The 26054-nt window shown below is 40.7% G+C and overlaps 1 protein-coding gene across 1 annotated transcript in view; it reads left to right on the forward strand.

Annotated features, from left to right (window-relative positions):
• The window catches only part of LOC112109882 (selenoprotein F), a 40135-nt gene that overhangs the window by 6441 nt on the left and 7640 nt on the right, over positions 1 to 26054 (forward strand). The window contains exon 3 of the mRNA XM_024204603.2: positions 20086 to 20149. Coding sequence (XP_024060371.1) covers positions 20086 to 20149 — 64 coding nt within the window. The remainder of the gene's footprint in view (positions 1 to 20085; positions 20150 to 26054) is intronic.

A 26054-nucleotide genomic window follows, 5' to 3' on the forward strand; every position in this document is an offset into this window, starting at 1 on the left:
TATTTATCATAGTTGAATCCCTGGCCACTATCAGAGAGAGCATACTTGGAGTTGGGGAGGGGAGCGTCAAGAAAATAAAACATTGTTCTTTGCAGATGATGATGATGCTTTTATCCAAATACTATATATTTTTCTGAGTTTCCTTAGACTATGTTCAGGTCTCAATTTAAAATGATTATGAATAATTAAGATGTCTTCCTACTTGCAGGCTTTCCAAAAAGAAATTAACTGAAGGCTACGGAACTAATTGGTATTCCCCTCTCTTTAGCATTTTCCTTTTGGCTCATGCTGTAGCCACTCAGCCTTTGATGCCTGTACAATGGGATAAGGATTTATGGTTTGTCACACAGATTAACAATATTTTCTCTGAGAAAATACTTGAAGAAATATTGCAGTACAGTCATTGTCTGGTTTAATGTGCATGACCTTGCATTTTCATCTGACAGTGTTTAAATTGAATTTAATGAGATTAATTTTACATAAATTCTGGAAAATGCCTATTTGCTTTATGCTAGTGGAAAAGTTTTGTGCATTTTTTTTTGTAACATGTGGGAAATATTACAAGTCAGAAGAGAAAAGAATAAGATCATTAGGGGTACATGATGTGAAAACTAGTAGGAGATACAGGATCCTTGTCAATGTGACTACTTTTCAGCTGCAACATTTAATCTTTTCAGCTCTGACTCTAACCTATCCTATATACCTACTGAGAGAATGCTGGGGTTATTTTCCAAAGATATGTCTTACAGAGGTCAGACCTTGGACACCATTGCACTAGTAAAATCTGTAGCCAAGATTTAAGTTACCCATTGAAGATCAGTGTACTCTAGTACTCATTTGAAGCTTAATTGTGTAACATCCTTTCTTTGCACTACATAGTCTGTTAACCAACTATGATCAGACTCTGCAAGACCATTTCTTAGGTGTTATAAATGTCACTCCTCTGGGTTATTGTGTTTCCAGTTTGAGAATGCTTGAGATTGGACATAACCAAGTTGGATATTATAGGCATATGCCTCTAGATGTCATTTTTCTCAAGGAATGACTAAGATACAACTATAATTTCTAACAGTTGGGGGTGATGAGAGATGCCATCCTACCTGAAGTTAAAGATATCTTAATTCTTACATTCAAGTATCCAATGAATCATCTTAACTTTCTTGTACTAAAGGGCATATGTTTAAGAAAATTCTCCAATCTACACAATACTAGTATTTTGTATACCATTTTATCAAAGCATTTCACACGCAAACTTCTGTTTTATCATCTTGACTTAATATTTCTAGAGATATGCAAAAATAAAACTTTACATTGATTTTCTTAATTACATCTAACAAGCTAACACAGTGTGAAACCCTATGTTTCAATATTCATAGTCATGTATTCCACAATAATTGCCCTATAGAAACACAGCCTGGAGGTTAATTTGGGCAGTGAACAATTTCTTATTTAGAATGTAGTGTTTAAGAAAACCATGTATTTGCTTGTATAACTCTATTTTTAAGATTAATAAAATTTTATACTGGGACATACTGAAAATGTGTGTTGTGGAATTAGAGGGATTTCTGAAGCTGTTCATCTCTTTGTGGTAGTTCATTTCTTAGGCCTCCCAAGTTTGGGCTCTGATGTTGCAAAGGCTTGCTTATGTATGTATTTAAACTTACAGCTGGTGAAATTCTAGCTCCATCCAAGACATTGGTAGTGAGGGGAGTAGAGCAGATCAGATTTCAGCAGATGAGTAGTCACAGTGACTTCATAGAGACTACAGTGTGTAAAGTTAAGCATGTTCACAAGTCTTTGCAGGCTCAAGGTTTTACAGTGTATGTCAAGAGTTTCCATTTCAGTAAAGATATTCAACAGGATATGCTGTATATTCAAAGGGAAATAGAAATGATATGAGGTACTACTTGATTTCCCTGGTGAAAGAAAGCTATCTTTTTATATTGATTTACTCTGCTGCGGGTTTCTTGCTTGGGGTTTGTAGCAAGTGCATTAAAGAAATGACAGTGGTAGGGTTCAATACTCATTTTGAGTATCCTTCTGTCCTTTCTTACTCATCTGCTGCCTTGTTGAAGAAACTGTCAAATCACGTTTCTGATTTGAAGCTGGCTCGTTAAGTACTAATTTGATAAAGCCACTGAGACTAGGTCAGAATGGCCTAGTGATTAATCAAGGAAGCACTAGTACTAGTTACCTTTACAAATTGGATAAGAAAATAGATTGACTTTTCAGTTATTTCATATCTAATATTGGATTGTTTTACCATGGTTATCATAAGATACAGCATCATGTTGTAGTGATTTTTTAAAGAATACTTCAGAAGGTTTTATCCTATTAAACTCATGTGTAAAAACCATTGCTTGGAACTGCACAGCCTGGATTTGCCAGGTTTTTAAAGCTCAAACTCTGAAGAGTAACTTCCCCTGTAGACTAACCCAATTTGATAGTGGTGGAAGGAGGAGTGAAGAGTGTCTCTTCTTCTGATTTTTAAATCTGTCACATTTTCAACTGAGTGGCATAGTATCATAAAAAGACTATCTTCAAAATAGCTACAGCATTTGCTTTGTAAGTGAACTCCCATTATAAGCATCAGTTCCCAAAGATTTAGTATAACACTGAGAAGTTCTTTAACAGTGGTGCGGTTGGTAATACAGTTTTCAACCCAGAAGCGAATATTTAATTTACGGTCTTGTAAAAATTATTCAATTAATTTTCATTAGACAGCACCAAAAAGTGAGTGGTCTGATTTCTGATGACTTGCTCACTCCAGCAAAAGAAGTTAACACAAAAATGTTTGCCTGAAATCCTTTTACATGTACTTATCTTTTTATTTAAGACAGCCTTACTAATCTTACTTACAGTGAGCTTCCATTGCCATAGCCAGGACAATAGCTGAAGAACTTTTAAAGAAATACTATCCTGAACTACCATTGAGGAAATAGTCAAGATCCTTGATACCTTCATAATGGATGGAAGGTCTTAACTTGGTTCTGTGTGGGTGTGACAGGGTGCTGGGTAGGAAACCCTGAGCCAGACCTCTGTCATGCCAGCTCCAATCAGGAAAGGGGAATTGGAGCAGGCTGAGTAAGCCCAGGCCTAGGTGGCAAATAGGGAACAGCTGCTGGCCTCCTTAGCAGTCCCTGAGGCTATGAGGCTGGTGCTGTCTGTAGCTACAAGGTGGTAGGAATTTATACTATAAATAAAGAGCATGGGTGATTGCACCAAAGCAGAAGTCTCTGGCTGGTTTGTGGGCACAGAAGTGGCAGAAGATAGAGGGGCTTGCCTGGGCCCTGTTACAGGGGAACTCTGCAAAGATGGGGCAGCAGCCATGACCATAAAGAACAGTGAGGTTGCAGCATGAATAGAGTGGTACTAGCAGCAATTTGGACATTGCATGATTCATTGCCGAGTTTTGGTGTCGAAGTTGCAACCTGAAATACAAAGTCCCCACCATTTTTATTAAAATTGTTTATAAAATCCCAAGCAGTTAACTTTTTCATTTGCTGTGCAAACAGATGGGCTCTGACCACACTGAACTTCTGTTTCAGAGAGAAGTCAGGTGGTTGTCACATGGGAAAGTGTTACAATGGTCTTTGAATTTTGTGCAGTCAGAACTTTCCTCCTCTGAAAAAGAGACCTTGCAGATTACAGGTCTAATGTGGACTTCTTGACTACGTTAGCTTACCTGATGGACATATTTGATAAATTGAATGCTCTGAACCTAACACTTCAGGGTAGGAATACAAATCAACATGTCAGACTTCTTAAAAAGATGGAGTGAAAGTGGTCAGAATGCTATTAGACTAAATATAAACTGGATTGTATTCCCATTTTAATGAATATTTTCCTGGAGTTGAACACCAATCTCCAGATACAGATGGATTCGAAACCCGTTCTCAGTAACAGTTCACTCCATTCCAACCTTAAGTAACTTGGCTCAAGAAACTTTCAAAATTGTCAAGTGATTACATGCTAAAGACCAGTTTTTCAAATATAAAACCAGGAGTTCTGTTACTATGAAGTAGTATGAAGAATTCAGTGACAAAGCTGTAAAAGTGCTGTTTCCATCTGCTTCGTTACCTCAGAGTTTAGGTTTTCAGCCATGATTTCTGTGAAAACTAAATATAGAAAAAAATTAAACTCTGAAAACAACTTACATCTGGCACTATCAGATTCAACCAAATGTTGTACAACCTATGCAGTTTGGAACAGGCCCATTCTTGCTGAAATCTTAGGCTGTCCCCAAACATGCCAAAAAACCTCATGTTTTGAGTTTATAATTTTTAAAACCCATATTCGATAATTAAACTGTATGTAGTTGAAAAAAGTTGCAGTGAGTTGGTTTTAAAAAAATATTTAATTGTGGGGAGCCACAAACATCTAAAATATCTGTAAGGGAAATGCAGTACTAAAGTTTGGGAACCATGGTTCTGAAGAAAGCAGCAATGTGTTCTTGTGTGGAGCAGCACTTCCATTATTCTAAATAATCATCAAATATGAATGACTGCAAGTTGTGGCACGAGAACAGTAAAATTTTCCAAAAGCAGGAAATTTCTTCACTATAGGGAGTTCATAAGCTTACAACTCAGCACCTAGATTTTAAGTTACCTTGTACGGCACTTGGACTGTGCACTCTGAGCTGCCAATAATATGGGCAAAGGAATAGTCAGAAAAATATAGGTTAGTGATGTATTGGTATATTTAGCCATTTGAACTGAGAATATTAAGAGAAATTCAACATCAGCTTTTTCACCCTCATAGTGCTTAATGCAGTGGTTCTCAAACTTTTGTACTGGTGACCCCTTTCACATAACAAGCCTCTGAGTGCAACCCCACCTTATAAATTAAAAACACTTTTTAATATATTTATCTCCATTATAAATGCTGGAGGCAAAACAGGTCTTGGGGTGGAGGCTGACAGCTCGTGCCTCCCCCCCGCCCCCCCCTCCCCGCAAACCATGTAATAACCTTGCAACCCCCTGAGGGATCCCTACCCCTAGTTTGAGAATCAGTGGCTTAATGTAATAGCGCACGAGGTTAAAAATGTGTAAATTTGGCACTTGGCCTGTTTTTATGTTCGCTAAGAAATTTTAAACTTCACATGCTGTAATGCTTGAAAATGTGTTTTCTCCATCTTTAAATTCACCAGTTTGGACTAATAGTTCAATGTTGCTACAGAATTTTGAAGAAATAAAACACCCAAAGTATTATTAAAATTGCCTTCTTTGATGTGTTAGTCGGCAATCGAGGCTAAAGCATTTCTGAAGTCCTACTTCAGTTAGCTTCCTGCTCATATCCGGTTCTAGTTTCTGCCTGATGCTAAAGTAGTTATAGCATTTGTGATTCTGTTATTTGGCTGTTAATTCAGTTCCTTGTACCAAAACCCTCTTTAAAGTTGCAGACAAGCAGAAGGAAACCAGAACAAGATTCAAAAGCATTTCAGATTTAGTGATATTTAGCAAGATGGTGCCAACCTTCTCTGTTCTTTGTTACCCATATCTTACACATTCTGGAGATTGAAGAAACAGAAGTTGAAGCCTCCTTCCCAGTCCATATATAGCACAGCAAGAGATCCTTCACTGGAGTCTTTTGCTTTTTCCTTCCATCAGATGGTTTTCCCTGATCAACAGAAATCTCTTCTGTGATGTGAAAACCCCCACCCATTGCATGAGTGGGGGTTTTCACATTGTACTTCCATGTAAAAGGAGTTAAATATTGTTCAGTACCCCATTAATAAGTTATCCTACTTTTATTACAGATGCAATTTTGAAATTGCTGAAAGAGAGAGAGCATTGTAAGTCACCATTTAACAATGGAGTCATGACCTTAATTCCCTAGTTAAGGCTGAAAGGTCAAAATAACTCAACTTTCCAACTTTTTTTTTTATTTTAAAACACCTACAGTTTCCATGTGCAGTCCATATATGGAATAAATGTGTGTTTGTTTTTAGGGGTGTGCAGGTCAAATTGGGACAAAAGCTATGATCTTCCATGTTCTGTCCACTTGAGATGATAAAGGAGATGCCTTTCTTAATAAATATTGTGCAAATGCTCAAACTGTGATCAGGCACACAGAGTTCTTTGGCTTTGATTCCCATTAAGTGAAGTTCAAATATACCCTTGATCGTCTGGGCTCATTAATGGGATTTAGGTGCCCCACTAGGCTCTGTTGGCATGGCTCCTAGATTGGAGTGGAGGGAAGAGGTTAAATAAATGATACTCTTCCCAAGCCCACTCACTCACTCACTATAATTCTTAGTAATATGATCCTCTCTCTCTGTTTTAATACTTTAATCAGTAGTGGAATAGTCAAAAGATATATCTAGATTAGGAAGAGAGAATGGGGCTAGGTAATATGTTCTTAGGGCAGACAAATTTACCACCTTTTAGGTGGATAAGATCCACCTTGGGTTGATCTCAATCAGCTAAATCAAGGTTCAGAGATGCTAATCTGTGTCTGTAGTAGGTAGAAAATGGTGACTAACCTTGACCTCTTTGTCTAATCTAGACATAGCCGTGGAACATTTGTCTACATTAGGAAACCGAGGTTGAGGAGCAAAGGGACTCGAGGGTAGAAAGCAAGGTTAAAAAAAATTGTGAATCTGCATCTACAGTAGAAAATAGGATGCAGTCAGCTAACTCTTAACCTAACCTTGTCTTTTCATAATCCAGACATACTCTTAAAGTATTACTGTTAACATCTGAATGAATACCCAGTGAAATGAATGTGAACAGTCATACCTCAATGTTATTGTTTGCAGAGTCAAAGAACACAACTGCTTGTTTACATTTGTTAACATTTTCAAGGTTCTTAGCAGTCATGCTTTAATAAAAGCAGAGATCCTGGAGAATAAGGAGGTAGTTTGCGGGCTGTGCTGGCCCTCCTGGGATGAGGGACATTAAAAGTTATTTAGACAATGGATTCTAATGTTGAGACTGCAAAATAGTTTTCCTGTATTTTGCCAATTTTTTACTTCAATTACATATGCTAACTGAATTTAGTATAAAATAATAAAACTGGTTCTATTCACTAATTTTCAGGGATGACTAGCACATAGTCCTTCTATGGGGTGGGGGTGTGCCAACATTTATTAGTTACATAGATATCTGTAGATTTGTTTTGTTTTGGCTAGTAATGTTTTCTAGATATCCATCTATATCCTCTAGTTTTCTACTTTAAGAACATCTAGCTCTTAATTGCAACATAAAGACTTAGCATTTGTCTTTCATCCATAAGTCTCAAACATCCACAGAGGTAGGCAAGTAGCACTAGCCCCACTTTTACCACTAGAGAAAGATTGTGACTTGTCCATCCTAACACTGAGTCCGTAGTAGAGGTGACAGTGGAACCCAGGGTTCCAGTATGATTTCCTATCCACTTAAACATGCTTCCCTTTGGCTCTCGCATCCAACAGGTGTCCAGTCTTTCAGGGAACGTTGACGTGGACATCATCCCTATTCTTTTAGTAATGAATAGGGCCCTACCAAATTCACGGTCCATTGTGGTCAATTTCACAGCCAGAAGGTTTTTAAATGAGTCAATTTCATGATTTTAGATGTTTACATCTGACATTTCACGGTCTTGTAACCATGGGAGTCATGACCCAAAATGAGATTCTGGGGGGTTGCAAAGTTGTTGTAAAAGGGGTCCCAAGATTTCCACTGTCACTTCTGTGCTGCCTTCAGAGCTCCCTGCAGCTAGAGGAGGTTCCCGGAGATGGAGGTGGGTAGGATCTCCCCCATGCTGCTGGGAGTGCCCCAACCGTGGGTTCCTAGCTGCTAGTCCATGCCAGGGACAGATTAAGGCAGGCACCCCCAGCCAATTTGGGGCTCCCCTGGAAAAATGGGTGCCCCAGCCCCAGAAGAAGCCCCAGGGTGGAAGCCTTGACCGGGTCACTCTGAGCCCAGGCTGCCCCGGCTGGGGGGCGGAAGCCTCAAGCTCAGCGCCTAGAGCCACAGCAGGGAGAAAAAGGGGCAGGGGGAGGAGGAGGAGAATGGAAGCCTGGAGCCCAGCTTCCAGGCTGCTGCAGTGCAGAAGTGAGGATGTTCCACCCTCATTTCTGTGCTGCCTCTGGAGGTGGGTCTGATCTCACCACAAGGAGCAGCCATACAGGAGAAGGACAACTCCTGTCCCTCCCCAGCCTGTCGAGACTAGCAGCTAGGAGCCTGGGCTCCAAGCAGCAGGGGAGATCAGATTTCATGGGGAAGGGTTGATTTCACAGTCTGTGACATGTTTTTCACGGCCGTAAAATTGGTATGGCTCTAATAATGAAATACTTGGTTTCCACCTCTGGGACAATGAGACCCTATATTCTACCTGAGAAATATGAAATTTATTTTTTTATCTTGAAAATCAGAGGTTGTGCTTTGGGAAGGGGCTGGTCTAGGGACCTTCAAGACCACCATAATCCAATGGAATTTCTGGTCCTGTGTATCATAGGGTCTTCCCTTACCTGTTTCACTGAATAAGACCTCAGTCCAAAGCTATTGCTACATCTCTGCCAGAGGGATGAGGCCTCTGTGTTAGAATTGTGTAAGGCAGCCAGTTGGTCTTTCTTGTACACATTTTTGAAGTATTACAGATAAGATGAACCTAAATTCTGCAGCAAGTCCCACTAGTTTTTTTTAGTAAGTCTAAAGAAATGCGTTGATTAAATATGAAGATGTGTAATACAATCAGGACCGTGCTAACTTATTTTTTAATATTCAATTTTACACTGTCCCTAAACTTTCAGTGTGCTTAAAACTTTTGTAGTGACAAGGCATAACTACACTGCATAAGTCGTTAGGCAAGCTGAAGGTTTTGGCAACAGGTTAGCAAAGAGTTGGTGCTTGGGCACTCAAGAACTAGATGTTTCTGCTAAAATGAAGAGCAGTGTTTGTCTGACAGTCGTCATTCGCCTGAGAGGTATAAATTGCCCTCATTTATCTTAAGGATTGTTAACTGGTATACATTTTCTGTGTTTGGGAGGCTCTTTCAAAAATCAAAGGCTAGAATTTAAACTTAAAATAAATGAAAGTTTAGATTCTGCAGCAGAATTCTGCTACAAGGGTTGATTGGCAAATTCCTCTGAATACACATGGCCATGAACACAGGAACACCACCAGACAACAATGTCTTTTGATCATCTGACCTTTACATTCTTAGCTCTCATTTAGAGCCTGACTTCTCCCCCCTCACACCCCTGGGTGAGGTTTGAATGAGAGTGGTTTTTGTCACCAGATTTAGTCTGATGCCAAGTTAGGAATTATGCAGAAATGGACTCTTGTTGACTCTCTCATTTACAGAGCAATAATTCATAATACCCCTTGGAACAAGGTTCTCCTATTACTTCCTTGTATTCTACTGATTCCTGTAAACTTTTTGTCTCCCGGGAAGATTAGGGTCATTTTGGCAACATGCATAACCTAATCTGTTTAAATGACCTCCAAAAAGAGGACAATGTATGATTGTTAAATCAATTACCCTAGTTCTTTGTCCATATGTTGCAGTATCCTCAAATTAAGACTAATTATTGCTGTCATACTAAAAAGGATTTCAAATGTCAGTGTGGAAAAAACGATAAAAAAAGAATTAGAAAAAGAACCTGATTTAGAATTCCAATTTCATATAAGGCAGAGTCAGTCAAATTTGGTTTGTGAAGAGATGGTTTGATAGTGAATTATTTTACCAGATTATACGTTTGTAACTGAGGCAACTGGAAATTCTCAAAACACACACTCTCAAGTATTATTTATTTGTTACTTCTCTTTTGTTAAGAGTTCAGGATTCTTATTCCCAATACTTTTAAAACATTTTTTTGTCAAGGTCTTTAAACCAGTGGGTGCAACAGAGAGGCAAATGCCACAGCAATTTTTGATTTCAGAAGTCATTTTGTTAAAAAAAAAATTGTGTTGCTATCAGAGTATCTGGGTACTTAAAGATGGATGATTATTAGTTGACTATTGTATCTCAACAATCCATTTTATGTTTTTAAAAATACCATCGCTATAGTGTTACAAACAACCATAAAATTATAAGCTATGTCTGAGTTAGATGTCGGTCTAAACAAGATCATGCCAGGTCAGTATCTGGATAGAAAACTTGCATGGAAATCATAGGTGCTATAGAAAGTAATGTTGGCAATTCATTAGCTGGCAATGCGAAACTCTCCTCTAAGCTAACATTGATCTAAATCCATAGCAAGATGATGGGGATGATCTGTGCTAGTTGAAGTGCTATATTTCATATGAGAGAAAGCAGAGATTCTGTTCAGTTCACTACAGATTCTATGGTAGGTTTTTTTTTTTGTTTTTTTTTTTTAGATGTAAGATCTGTTAGAGGCCCTGTCTACACTGGCAAGTTTCTGTGCAGTAAAGCAGCTTTCTACGCTGTAACTTCTGAGGTGTACACACTGCCAGGCCACTTAGTGTACAGAAACTGCACAATTGCAGTGCTGTAAAAAAACCACCCCAATGAGAGGCATACAGCTTTCTGTGCTGGGGCTAGTGCGCTGTGGTGCCAGTGTAAACACTGGTCGATCACAGCTGCATTTGGCCTTGGGATATGTCCCACAATGCCTGTTCTTGCTTCTCTGGTCATAGTTTTAAACTCTACTGCCCGGTCTTCAGGTGACCAACCATCATCCCCACCCTATGAATTCCTTTGGAATTTTGAAAGTCCCCTTCCTGTTTGCTTGGTGATGTTTGCAGTGGTCTCAGCACATCTTTCCAGGTGACCATGCCTGCTCCATGCACCAGGCGATTCCCTGCTTGGAGTAATGCTGAGCTGCTGGACTTCATTAGCATTTGGGGAGAGGAGGCTGTCCAGTCCCAGCTGCGCTCCAGCCATAGGAATTATGATACCTACAGACAGATTTCATGATGAATGACAGAAAGGGGCCATGACTAGGACGTGCTGCAATGCAGGGTCAAAGTGAAGGAGCTACGGAACGCCTACCACAAGGTGCAGGAGGCAAACCGCCGCTCCAGTGCTGCGCCCACGAGCTGCCAGTTCTACAAAGAGCTGGACCCAGTACTCAGCAGCGACCCCAACTCCACTGCGAAGACCACTGTAGATACTTCGGTGGCTCGCGTGCCAGTAGAGAGTGGACTGAGCCAGGAGGAGGAAATCTTGGACGAGGATGTGGAGGGGTAGGGAGACCCAGAGGCAGAGGATGACTCGGAGGTCAGAGATGCATACAGCCAGGAGCTCTTTTCTACCCCAGAGGAGGCTAGCCAGTCACAGCTGTCGGATCTTGGCGAAGCGCAAACAGGAGAGGAGGCCCCGGTAAGTGGATTTGCTTTTGGGAATCGCTGAAGCGAGTTGTTGGGGGGCAGGAGGGTTGCAGAAAGGTTTGTCTCCCAACACATGCCTAATCTGAGCAGTGGAAAAGGCTGTTGATTGACTCCCTCACTTCACAGGAATTTGCCTCAGATCTCCAGGAAACTCTCATGGAGATACTGGGCAAACTGCTGCCGCAGGTTCTTTGGCAGAGCTGCTTTGTTTCTTGCCCCATTAATGGTAACTTTCCCATGCCACTGTGCCATCACATGGGGGAGTGGGGGGGGGGGGGGAAGAGGCACCATTGCTGCACACAGGCAAGCTGCATAAAGACCAGGGCAGAAGCCGCATTCTTGGAGAAGACCCTCCCTTGATTCCCTACTCACCCTTGGCAGCGCGATAGCTTCCATAATGATCACATCCTATGGGGACAGGAATGATTATCAGCCCCCCCGATCCCTACAGTTCTGGCTCTCCCTAAGAGCCACATGCCCAGTGTACAGAAGGGTCTGGGAAGAGTGATTTACCTTGCCCATGCAGCTACTCACCATTTTGGGGGTCTTGTGGCTCATGTGTGCTTGCCTGGGGTCAGCCAGTTATGACCGGTATGTGAGTACTGGCTGTGTTTTAAATCACTGAATCAGTGGTCTGTGTGTTGCAAACAAGATTGCTTCTGTAAAATGTTGCATTTAAACTTCACAGAAATGATTTTGGGAGCCCAGCCTCCCTCTTTATCGGTGTCTGAATGGCTGTGCAGAATTAGAAAGTGGCCAAGAAGAACTAAGGAGGACTTTCTGTGTGATGTTATGATGCGCTCTGTGGCGGAGAAACAGGAATTGAAGGAGTGGTGGGACAGCAAAAAGAGGAACTGAAATGAATGAAGCCATGGAGCAGCTCTTAAATGTTATGGAGCACCAAGCAGACACACTCCAGGTGATACTAGCACTGCAAACTGAGCAGCTCCATGCCTGCCTTGCCCTGCAACCTCTGTAGCAAAACTCATTCCCATACTGCTCCTAGACACCCTCAAAACACACTTATCAACCTCCTGGCTCCAGTCTATACCCACAGCATTCCTCTCTCTTCCCCCTCACAGTCCAGCACTGCGGACTCCCAGTACCCACTGCACTCAACACCCATCCCTCTGCAGTTTGGCCTTGCTGAACTACAGTACCTGCTGCATTGTACTCCGAAGGAGAAGGTTGGATATGATCCCTGGACAAGCACAAATCTTTAGCCATCCCGGGACCCCACCTCTGCCTGGGACCTTCCCTTCCCCTCACTGCTGATTTTTTGTTTTGTTTTGTTTAACTCTCTCCTCCAGTGGTTTTTGAATAAAAATTGTGGTGGTTTGAAAGCAATCTTTATTCTATTAATTGATAGCAAACAGAGCCCTGCAAAGCAACAGACAGTTAAGTTAAACCTTTATATTGTATTGTCTACACCAATCACACCCTCCTACTACCATTACAAGCACTGCACTCCCAAGCATAGCAACAAATGTTAGTGGCTTTCAGCTTCAAATTGCTGCCTCAAGCCATCCCTAATCCTTATGGCCCCGCGCTGCGCCCCTCTAATAGCCCTGGTCTCTGGCTGTTCAAACTCAGCCTCCAGGTCCAGCCCTGAGTGAAGCTTTCAACCTTCCCTTCACAAATATTATGGCGCATACAGCAGGCATCTGTAAGCATAGGAATATTGTCATTGGCCAGGTCCAGCTTCCCATAGAGGCAGCGCCAGCGGGCCTTTAAATGGCCAAAAGCACACTCTGTCATTCTGCACTTGCTCAGCCTATTGTTGAACCACTCCTTGCTGATGTCAAGTTGCCCCGTGTATGGCTTCATAAGCCATGGCATTATGATGTAGGCGGGGTCTCCCAGGATCAAAATGGGCATTTCGACTTCCCCTACAGTGATCTTCTGGTTCGTGAAGAAGGTCTCTGCTTGCGGCTCCCTGAACAGGCCAGTGTTCCGAAAGATGCGTGCGGCATGCACCTTTCTGGACCAGCTTGCATTAATGTCTGTGAAACGCCCATGGTGATCCACAAGCGCCTGGAGAACCATTGAGAAATACCCCTTGCGATTAGCGTATTCGGTGGCTAGATGGTTTGGTGACAGAATTGGAATATGCATACCATCTTTCGCTCCTCCGCAGTTAGGGAAGCCCATTTGTGTAAAGCCATCCACAATGTCACGCACATTGCCCACTGTCACGGTCTTTCGGAGCAGGATGCAATTAAGGGCCCTGCACACTTCCATCAACAGGAGTCCAACGGTTGACTTTCCCATTTCAAACTGGTTAGCGACCGATAGGTAGCAGTCTGGAGTAGCCAGCTTCCACAGTCCAATCGCCACGCGCTTTTCCAATGGCAGAGCAGCTCTCATTCATATGTCCTTACACCGCAGGGCTGGGACGAGCTCATCACACAGTCCCATGAATGTGGCTTTCCTCATCCGAAAGTTCTGCAGCCACTGCTCATCATCCCAGACGTGCATCACTATGTGATCCCACCACTCTGCTTGTTTCCCTAGCCCAAAAGCGGCGTTCCACTGTGGTCAGCACCTCCGTGAATGCCACAAGCAATCTCATGTCGTAGGTAGTACGCGTGGCGAGATCAATGTTGCACTCCTCTCGCCTTTGTAATTTAAGGAATAACTCCACTGCCACTCATGATGTGTAGCGAGCAGCATACTCGTCAACAGTTCAGGATCCATTCCTGCAGCCCGAAGAGGCAGATCACGCCGTACACAAACCATTGAAAGATGGCGCCAAATGCGGACAGAAGCACAGGGATTGCTGGGATGCTAAGCAATGCATCACGGGGCATTGGGACAGGACCCAAGATGCCCCACGACCCCCTCGGTCTTCCAACAATTGTTAGCAGCAGAAGAGGAAAAAATGCTCTGTAGAATTGCTCCCCAGAGTGCAACACTCTGAATACCGCTGCAAGTGCTGTGAGTATGAACACACTATTGTGCAGGCAGCTGACAGTGTGAACACACAACAGCGGTTTCCCTTCAGTGCTCTGAGTGGCGCTGTAACTCTGCCAGTGTAGACATGCCTGTGACGGGTTGGATCACAGAAACCCCCTTGGGAGCTGCCACCCGATGTGCCAAGACTACCCCTGCTTCTGTTTTCCCTGCCAGCTCAGAACTCCAGCACCCTGTCTTGCTGAGTCAGACACTCCTGTCTGACTCCAACACAGACCAAGGGTCCGAATCACTTGTCCCAAAGCTGCAAGTGTACCCAAAAACAGCTCACAGGAGTGTGCTTGTCTTTAGCACTCAGATGCCCAACTCCCAACGGGGTCTAAACCCAGATAAATCCGTTTTACCCTGCATAAAGCTTATGCAGGGCAAACTCATAAATTGTTCGCCCTCTATAACACTGATAGAGAGATATGCACAGCTGTTTGCTCCCCCAGGTATTAATACATACTCTGAGTAAATTACTAAATAAAAAGTGATTTTATTAAATACAGACAGTAGGATTTAAGTGGTTCAAAGTAGTAACAGACAGAACAAAGTAAGTTACAAGCAAAATAAAATAAAATGCGCAAATCTATGCCTAATCAAACTAGTTACAGATAATCTCACCCTCAGAGATGCTTCAGTAAGTTTTTCTCAGACTGGACACCTTCCAGGCCTGGGCACAATTCTTTCCCCTGGTACAGCTCTTGTTCCAGCTTAGGTGTTAGCTAGGGGCTTCTCCGTGATGGCTCCTCTCCCTCTCTGTTCTCTTCCACCCCTTTATATATCTTTTGCTTAAGGCGGGAACTCTTTGTCCCTCTGGGTTTTCACCCCCCCTCACTGGAAAAGCACCAGGTTAAAGATGGATTCCAGTTCAGGTGACATGATCACATGTCACTGCAAGACTTCCTGTATATGTGTGTGCTGGCAAGTGAGTAATGAAGACTCACAGGTAAACACAGTCATCTGCAGACAATGGTCCTTGTTAATGGGAGTCATCAAGATTCCAAACCATCATTAATGGCCCACACTTTACATAATTACAATAGGCCCTCAGAGTTATGTTTTATATTTCTAGTTTTAGATACAAGAGTGGTACATTTCTACAAATAGGATGATCACACTCAGTAGATTATGAGCTTTGTAATGATACCTTACAAGAGACCTTTTGCATGAAGCATATCCCAATTACCTTACATTCACTTATATTTTTATAAAACCATATAGACTGCACAACGTCACAATGCCCTTACTCAAACTGGAAACTGGCTATTTGGATTATGTCCACCAAAACTATTTACAAGTGACTGGGAACTTCATTACTCTCCAGTTCACCTCCAGAAAAACTCTTATCGTGTTGGCTTCTTTGCATTTCAGTGGTGGATGATTTGTACCAGTGTAAAACACTTTGATATCTTCCTGTGAGTGGCATTCTATAGATAATGTGCACTGCTTCTTTTCTGAATAACCATTTTTACTTCCATTAATGACCATATTCTGCCTCTCTAAATTTAAAGGGCCATGATTTCTACATTAGCATTTAAGTGCTTAAAAAAAAAAGCTTTTGAGTGAAATCTTAACTGAAGTTGATGCCCTGTAAAACAGAAAGAACTTCAGATTTTAATGTCATGATAACCCTTAGTGGGGGAAGAGATATTGAGAATGTTTAAATAGTTTAACTTCTGCTTGTGAGTATACATAACAGCAATTTATTTCAAATTTTAAAATGGACACTATAGTTGGTTGTAGGAAGTCCTTTATTTCATTCTGTGACATTAAAATGACTTTCATAAAGACTAAAAGCAAGTAAGCATTTTTTAAAATGAGCCAACTCATTTTAAAAAAATATTCATTGTGTAATGAACAACTGAGTCAAATTAGATGTGTGTACTACTTCTATAATATAGAGTGATGTATCATTCCCTTATGTTCTTTCTAAATAATACTTGAACATAGGGAATTTGTTCACAAACAAGTGTTGTGGATTTCATTACTCTATTCTGGTTATGATGTGATGGCAGCAGCAATAGATGTTAACAAGTACAGCATTGTGTGCTTGTAAATGATGCAAAGGATCTATATATCTCACAAAAGGAACTTCTGTCCTGAGTTGTAAATGAAGTTGATTGATTTTGTCTAACCATCTTGTGAAAAATGGCACAGAGCAGTTTTGTTTCAGCATGAATCAACTTTTCTGTAGCACAGTTGGACTTCAATTATGGCAGATTTAACCTCAAAAATATATACATGAAAAATTTAGTACTCGCTATGTAAATTAAGGGGAGTGGTTAACTTTTTAAAGCTAGTTTACACATTATGTGGGTTACACACGTGATTACAACTAATTCCTTTTTTCACAAGGAAGGAGTTAATTATATTCTTATTTGTAACAATCCGATCTAGAAGTTGATAGAAGTAGTCACTGATGATACTTTACTTTGCTATGTGCAAATGTAAAAATGTGGATATGGTCAGAAAGTGATTAGAAAGAGGCACCTTGTTACTTCCCATAGCTGTTTCATAATCCCATCACTCTAAACCTGTTGCACAGGAAAAAGAAGTTTATTGCTGTCAAATTTAGGGCTAGTCTGCACTGGCAACGCAAAGCGCTTTAACGTGCTTTGTATGGTCGCGGTGCAGCGCTGGGAGAGAGAAAAAGCCCCAGCTCCACAAGGAGCGTAGCTCCCAGTGCTGGGAGCGCTGTTTACACTGACGCTTTACAGCACTGTAACTTGCTACGCTCGGAGGGGTGTTTTTTCACACCCCTGAGCGAGAAAGTTGCAGTGCTGTTAATTGCCAGTGTAGACAAGCCCTTAGAGCCAGGATAAGGATGGCAAAGCACTTTACAATCTATTTTGCCTCATGCATCAATATACATGCTATCTGAAGTCTAAATCCAGAATTACTGTTGATGTACCAGGTAAAAAGAACAGCTTGATTCAGATACTACTGGGCTTGCATGGGCAGTGTTTGATTTGGAATGACATTTTTTGGGAATATGGAACACCAAGATTTAAGTTTTGTGAACTTCATTTTTCTAATTGTATAAACTGTATTTATACAATGTTTAATCAATGAAGTTATTTTTACTTAAATCAGTGACACTACATGATTTAAAACTGAAGTTAGAAGGCACCCAGCACTGCTAATCTCAAATGCTGTTCTACAGAAATGTAGAGGGCTTTAGCAGGAGTCAAAATGCTAATTTTAATTTTAAGAACTTCATTTCCAGATTCAACTTAAAATTTAAATATGGTCAAAAGTGCTTCTATCAAAGCAAACTTCCAGGATGCAGCACTGAGCAGATAATGTAGCTTTATTTTAACATTTTTGGTTCAGTTTCCTGTGGAAATGACGACTGCTGATTAATGCAGATCATGCAAAATCTCTCAGTCCCTATGAATGCCAGTAGTAGCACACTTTGAGATTGATAATCTACAAAATTATGAAAAAAATCTTTCTTCTGTATTCAAGAAAGAGGTTCAGATGCTAAGCTGAAAATCCATCCTTAAGTCAACCCTGTAATGCTTATTGTAGGTAATGAAGCATAAATAGTTACTGTTCATTATTTTGAGACATCTATAACACTATACACAAATTTACTTTGTGGCCAGTCACTGTTAATTCAGCAGAAGTAGTAAAATTAAAACTGAATATCTACAGTGATGACTATTTAAATGAAGAAAAATTAAGTTAAACTACAAGCTCAGAATCAAGCCAACAAATGTAAGCAATTCATATAACCTGTGCACTTTACATCAAACCTTATGCAATTCTGCTGTGAAAACTGGATTGTATGAGTCCTTCATTGTCTCACATTTTTTACTTAGAAAATAACATTCTCTGTTTACAACTGCCAGCCTTCAGTAGGTTAGCCAAGGTGTAATATATTTGAACTTGAACTGAAAAGCAGTTGTGTTTCACAGTTATCACTGAGGAGCATCATTTGGCCTGCAGAACCTTTAGTTATGATGCATGAGATTTAAAGATGGAAGGCAGCCAGCTTGACTGAGCCCAAAGAGCTCTAGAAATGTATATTAGCAACAGACTTGTTTATATTCAAGATGAACAGAATCTGTACTTCATTGTATCTTAGCAGTGTTGTGAAAACAGTAGAAAGCAGTAAATGCTTATTTTTTTCAGAGAGAAAAGATGTTTGATACTGTTTTTACATAGTTATTTTTCAAAGTAAAAATGTACTTGGTTTCAAATTTTAAATTTTTAAACCTGCTGAGGGCTTGTCTTCACTACTACGCTACATGGGTGGAGCACTTTCCCATCAACATAATTACTCAATCTCAATGAGAGATGGAAGCTATGTTGGCGGGAAAGCGTCTCCGGCTGACACAGTGCAGTGTAAACATTACTTTAAGTTGATGTAACTTACCTCGCTATGGGGTTGGGTTTTTTTCAGACCCCTGAGCAACATAAGTTACATCGACTTAAGTGGTAGTGTAGACAAGCCCTGAGTTGCAGGGAAGATTCCAATGGCCTAAGAGATAGATGACTATTTCTAAATCTAGAAAATGTTTTACTGAAGTCTTCAGAATAATTGATTGATTTATAGCATTGAAAACTTTCTTCTGTGTTTGCTAGCTTTATGGATACTCAGGCCACGTCTATATTACAGACTAATTTAGTATAACTGTGTCACTCAGGAGCGTGAAAAATCCCAGTGCAGACCGTTTCTCCCATTGACAGAACATAGTTAATCCAGCTGCCCAAGAGGTGGTAGCTGATGGAAGAAGCTCTCCCGTTATCATAGTAGCGTCTTCACTAAAGTGCTACAGTGGCACGCTGCTATACATTAAGACAAGCCCTAAGTAAAATGCACAGCAAAACATTCCTGCATTTCAGTAACTAAGTACAGACATGTTTGAATGAGTCAGGATTGTTCCTAATTTGAGTTATAGCTTCTGCCTTTTTGACATAGTGAAGCTTAGCATTTAGCCAGTCTTCATGCAGTGGCTGTGACCCCTTAGTTATCTATTGTTGTTAAAATATTCTAATACCATTTTAATAGAATATCTGAAAAGTAGATTTCTGTTCCCATTCTAAAATTAAAAATTAATCTTGCTGTGGAGGAATTTTCTTTTGTTGTATTTCCTTTCCCCTCCCCCATTCATATTCAGTGGTTCTCAACCAGAGGTATGTGTACCCCTGGGGGTATGCAGAGGTATTTCCAAGGGGTACGTCAGCTCATCTAAATATTTGTCTAGTTTTCAACAGGCTACAGAAAAAGCACTAGCAAAGTCAGTACAAACTAAAATTTCATACAGACAATGACCTGTTTATACTGCTCTATATACTATACACTGAAATGTAAGTACAATATTTATATTCCAATTGATTTTATAATTATGGTAAAAATAAGTTAGCAATTTTTTATTAACTGTGCCCTGTGACACTTTTTTGTATTTGTCTGATTTTGTAAGCAAGTAGTTTTTAAAGTGAAGTGAAATTTGGGGGGTATGCAAGACAAATCACTCCTGAAAGGGGTACAGTAGTCTAGAAAGGTTGAGAACCACTGTTCTAGATAATATCCATATGGATATAGCCATTGCTTTAATGTGTTGCTACAGTATTGCAACTGGAATTACTCTATCCCATTTTAAACAAGTATGATGAACGGAATGGGTTAAAAAGAACAAAGGAGTGATCTTTCTGCAAAATGAAACAGTTTTAATAATCAGTTAAGTCATTAAAAATGGGTTACTAGTAAGATGACTTGTGCTTAAAAAGTATCATTTAAATTATCCATGTAACACTGAATTTTCCCAAAAATAATTAAGTAGATGCAAAAATAAGTAAACTAGTAGGCTGAACTTAATAAATAGAAAATATTCTTCTATTGCAGCTCTATGCAGGTGCTATCCTTGAAGTGTGTGGATGAAAATTGGGAAGGTTCCCTCAAGTTCAGGGTAAGTAAAGGTATCACTAAATCTTTTTTTATATATATACATTGACAGAAGATTTGATCATTCAGCTATGACACTATTTAAATAGTATTTTCTTTATTAAAGCAAGTTATAAATTTAACAGGAAAGTGATAAAAATTGAGTCCTATAGAGTCTAGACTACTGGAACTAAAGCACAGTAATTTTCTGTATTACATGAAGCTTGCTGGCCATTTTATGGACTATTCTTAGCCCAAATCCTGATGTAACTGCCTGCTCTCTCCATGAATAAGCTGACTAGCATGACTGGAATACAGTAGTGTAAAAGGGAAACCGTGTCAGTGTGAGAGTTTCAGGGTTAAATCTATAAAGAACTTCAATATGGAAATATGTTTGTAAAGGGGGAGAGGATTTAAATGGCTGCAACCATTTCATCTGTTTAGTAAGTTCTTAATTTATTTTGTTTTATTTAGATGTATTTTAGAAGTACTTATCCTAAACTTTAGTCTTTCTGCTATGGACTTTTATCCTGATGGACCGACCTATCCTTTCTAATCAGTCTTCCGAAAACAATCTATTATAGGCAGGGTTGATAGCATTGTCCGTTAAGTATGTCCTATATTTCATTTGCTGTTTATTATGTGAAGATGTTATATAACGGTGTCAAACCTGGAGTGAAATTTTTCATGCCAAGAAATGGTATATAACAGCCAAAACAAGTCAGCCATTTTAGAGAATGAGACCTGGCAAAAATAAATTTTACCCATGTTAAAATTCTGGCAGCGTTTTCTTTGAAATGCTCTAGCACCACCTACTTTGGAGAGGAACTTGAAACTTGCAGAGGTGCAGCCTTTGTGTAAGGGATATGCTTTTTGCTATCCCAGAGAAAGTCTGGCCAAATTTGGCCAAGCTATAAGCCTTTGAGAAATTGCCGTTTGGACATGCACAGGACATGCTTCGGCATTAGTAACACAAAATCTCTGCAGATTCTGATCCTCACTCTTGCAGTTCCTACATGTGACTGGACTGTACTTGTACCATCCCTACACACCAACAGTGCATGCTCCAGCCTCTCACAGGTCCTAGTGCTGACCAGACTGTACATGCACAAACCCCACAGAGTAACTCGGTGTGCCTCCAGCCCCCGGGTTGCAGAAGCTCACTGGGACTTGCCCTATAGCTGCTGCTCCCAGCTGGAACGCCGGGGCACTGGAAACAGAGCACTTGAGAGGTACTAAAAAGGGGTTTAAAGAGCACAGTCAATGTGGAGGAGGAAGCTGCCTGACTTAAATAAAAGCTTGAACAAAAGCCTGACAGGAGGTAGATTGTTGGGAGATGGGGACTGGCTGGGCAAGGAATGAGGGAGGGAATGTAAGAGGAGACCGATTGCATAAGGAGCTAGAGGAGGGGGCTGGGAGCCTGTGGAGATGGGATGGAGAGGCAGATCGGGTGGGAGGGGAGGTACCAGCTGGGCTGGGAGGCTGGGACAGATTGGAGGGGATGTGGCTGAAGACTGTCTCACCACTAGAACACACTCCTGCTCCAAAAGCCTAGAATGGAACTATTGCTCTGCTCTATTGCTCACAGCAAATATCTGTGAAACCACTGTCAAAGTGGGTATCTCATCCCCATCCACATGTAGGATGTTGCTATCAGTTACTCGCTTAGCTGCAGTGCCAAATGTTTGAGGTGGATCTAAAAGGTTCCATGTGGGTGTCAATACAATGCCACATGCTGGAATTGTGTTTGCAGTTGACTTTCTTAAAAAGCTAGGAAATTATACACAAACTACATTAAAAGAACATCAAGGTTGCCAAGTCAAGCACTCAGGCTAGGAAATACTAGAACTAAGGTTGTATTAATGCCTGAGCAACATTAACTCAGTCCCTTATATACATGCATTATGATAATCTAATTACATGATCACATCCTAATATTTTCCACAGGAGCCCTGCCTGATTCAGTGCACAAGATGGCCCATCTCAGGGGATGAATCAGGGTTGTGTGGTGAAAGAGGCTGTAGAACTCCTGCCTTATTTGCAATGGTAGAAAAGTGTGTAGTGACTCAGAAAAGGGGACTGCAGCAAGAGAAAGGAAGATCTCATGGTTAAGGCAGTTGAATGCTGCCATGGACAACTGGATTCTCTCTCTGCTTCTGCTGTAGAGTTCCTATATCACTTAATCTAGACTTTTCACAGATGGTACACCTCTACCCCGATATAACGCTGTCCTCGGGAGCCAAAAAAATCTTACCGTGTTATAGATGAAACTGCGTTATATTGAACTTGCTTTGATCCGCCAGAGCGTGCAGCCCCCCCTCCCGCGGAGCGCTGCTTTACCGCATTATATCCGAATTCGTGTTATATCGGGGTAGAGGTGTAATTAATTGTTTTCCTCATTTTCTTGGTGTCTGACGCAAGACCCTAGGGTCTGATTTGCAAAAGTGCTGATCATTTAAGATGCAACTGATGTTAATAGGAGCTGTTCTTTGAACATATAAAGTGCTCTGTAAGGCTAAGTATTCTGAAAAATCAGGTTCTTGGTATCTAAAATGGGTAACCATAATTGGACACTTTGTTGTTCTGCTTCAGCTCCTCCCCATCAGTAAAATGAGAATCATTCCCCTTGTCCTATTACAGGTGAGCTGCAGTTTAGACTGTTTTTAGTCCTTCAGGTACACCTCCCTAGTGATACGTTTCACTACTTTAACTCATCTCTGGACAGAACCATGTGATCCTACCAGTTTGAGACTGTAAATGTGTGCATCCCAGAGACTCAAACTGTTATAAATAAATAGACAGGCCTGACTGTATTTGGCACCTGCATGCCCTCTTTCTCCAGGAGCCTGTGACCTGTGGCTGATTAAAAGTCCTAGTTTCTTCAAAACAAAGCACTATTTAATCAAGCAAAGCAAATATATACAAACAAAAAGCCTGTCTGCCTGAGTCTTAACTCCATTCTTTCCTTGCAAGATTTGGGAAAGTAAGTTCCACTAAGCCCAGACCCTTTGCTCCTGGCCTGGGGGAGACTCTGGTGTTTTCTCAGTCAGACTCCTGTCTAGCTGCTGCTGCCTGTTCACCCTGTTTCCTCACTAGGCTGGGTTTTTACTAGCTTAGTGCCCCTTTGATGCTAGCCTTGGACCAGGGAAAAATTAACCTTCTAGCCTGGTTGGTGCACATTTCCCAATTAGTAGAGCGCTCATTGTTTCCCCATGCAACCTCCCTTGATACAATCATGCCTGAATAATGACATGAAATGCATAGGATTATTAAATACAGATAACTCCAGTCTCCACACATCCCCATTTAACACGGATGTCGAAGATAAATATAGTATGAGTGCTTCACAAACTAAGTGAAGGGATAAATATCAGGGAGGGAGAAGAATTATTTAAGCTTAGTACCAATGTGGACACAAGAACAAATGGATATAAACTGGACATTAGGAAGTTTAGACTTGAAATTAGACACAGGTTTCTAACCATTAGAGGAGTGAAGTTCTGGAACAGCCTTCCAAGGGGAGTAGTGGGGGCAAAAGACATATCTGGCTTCAAGACTAAGCTTGATAAGTTTATGGAGGGGATGGTATGATAGGATAGCCTAATTTTGGCAATTAATTGATCTTTAATTATTAGCAGGTAAATCTGCCCAATGATGGGATGTTAGATGGGGTGGGACCTGAGTCACTACAGAGAATTCTTTCCTGGGTGCTGGCTGGTGAGTCTTGCCCACATGTTCAGGGTTTAACTGATCGCCATATTTGGGGTCAGGAAGGAATTTTCCTCCAGGGCAGATTGGCAGAGGCCCTGGAGGTTTTTCACCTTCCTCTGCAGCGTGGGGCACAGGTCACTTGCTGGAGGATTCTCTGCACCTTGAGGTCTTTAAACCACAATTTGAGGACTTCAATAACTCAGACATAAGTTAGGGGTTTGTTACAGGAGGTCAGACTAGACATAATGGTCCCTTCTGACCTTAAAGTCTGAGTCTAAGCGATGAGCACCATAGAAAAGCCCCTGATGAAATCATTGTGTCTTCAGAGCAGGGTTTGAATAGTGTGCAATAAATAAGGCATGGAGAGAGACACTAAACAATGAGAATAAAAGAAAATCTTAGAAATGAAGGGCTAGAAGGAATCTTGAAGTTATCATCAAGTCCAGCTGCTTATTAACTGAGCACGATCCATCAAAGCGCATATGCACAAGGGGGCCAAATTAAGGTTGCACAGATATAAAATGACTTCTATCAAACTATCTTAAAATAGCAGTGTACGTACTCTTCCAAACACTCTTCTTCCTCACTCCACCCTCTCATGAAAAGCCCAGGGTCCTCCTGAGACTTCATCTTCAGTTAAAACCAACTTCAACATCCTGTTCCCTTAGTCCCCTACAATTTATACCCATTTTGGGAAATAATGGTGAACATATAGGAAGACTCCATAGAGGGGCTGGGGATAATTATCCTGAAAGGGAACTAATTAAAATCAGTTTCTCATTCAGGACCTCTAGAATCTAATATCCTGGAAGCTGGCTCACATTCGTAATCAAGAGTCCTTTCTCTTAATCCTTGTTTTTTCTAAACAAGTTCATAAGTTTCCTTAATTCTACTAAACTTAGCTTGCTTTTTAAAATGATTGAAGGTATTGTCTACATTGCAATCACATGGTGTGATTGCTGCTTCATGTAGACATACCAGAGTCAGCTTTAATCTAGCTAGCTCCAGTACTAGAGCAGTGAAGCCATGGCAACGCATGCTTCAGCATGAGCTAGTTATGCAAGTAATCACCCGGTGTTCCAGGTTGGTTTGTACAGCCCACGCTGGAGCGCACACTGTGGTAGCTTCAGTGCTCCGGGTACACAAGCTAGCTAAATTAAAGCTAGCTCAGGTATGTCTGTGTAATCTGCAGTCACACTAGTAACTTCAGTGTAGACATGCCATGACTGAAGCTTGAGAGCCTACCAATACATACTCTCATTTGACTGGCAACCCTTCTTTTGTACAATGGTAATAGAGGAAAGACCGACAAACCTTTACAGGTACATAATTTTCTCTTGGTCATGAACTTTCATATAGTTAGCAGATCTAAATGTATCCTGATAACTGGTGTCTTCAAACCAATTTTGATACAACCAGCGTTCTTGTTCCCACATACTCTAAAATATTTAGAAGCACAATGTAATACTGATTTTATTTAATTTGAATTTATCCTCAAGTATTGATACCTTGAGTTTTTAGTATACTTGCCCATTTGTTTTGGCAGGAAGTAGAAATGATCATTTTTATCTTGAGAGAGTCCACCTTAAATTTTAACTTTTTCGGAACCTTAAACTTATCTAAGGGCTCTATATATTTCCAGTTGTCACTTGACTGTTTGTTACAGAAGTGAGGTTGACTGAAGGTCATGCTGCTGCTTCTGAAGCTTCAGGAGTGCTGGTATTTTTAGGTTATATTGAACTGTGTAACCTGTCATTGCCAATGCTCTCATTACAAACATTCACTTCAGTTTGATTCCTGTCTGATGGCTCCCTCTAGGATTTATTTTTCTTGCAGAGTATACACAAGATGGCAGCACTAATTGCTGGATGGTGAATGTATTGGAATTACATAGATTACTGTGTTAATTCTGTAGATGACCTCAAGTTCTTTATTTTTAAGTACTTATAAAACATGGATTTAAATTTTTATCACTTGGCTTACAATTAAATCTGATGGCGCAGTACCTCTGTCTTGTTTTTCTTTGTCCAGAGATGATCTTCACCGTACAGAGTTCTAGTTTTAAAGTTCTTGTTTGTGAAATAAAGTGAATCATCGTATGACAAAGTTATACAATAAGGAGAGGAACCATTCTTTAACCACTGGTAGAAAAGAATAATAGATTATCTGGTACTGATACATCAAATGGAACTCTTATTATTACAGTAGTTAATTTCAAT

Source organism: Terrapene carolina, unplaced genomic scaffold (genome assembly GCF_002925995.2).
Source record: "Terrapene carolina triunguis isolate 2854851 unplaced genomic scaffold, T_m_triunguis-2.0 Scaffold210, whole genome shotgun sequence".
Lineage (NCBI taxonomy): Eukaryota > Metazoa > Chordata > Testudines > Emydidae > Terrapene > Terrapene triunguis.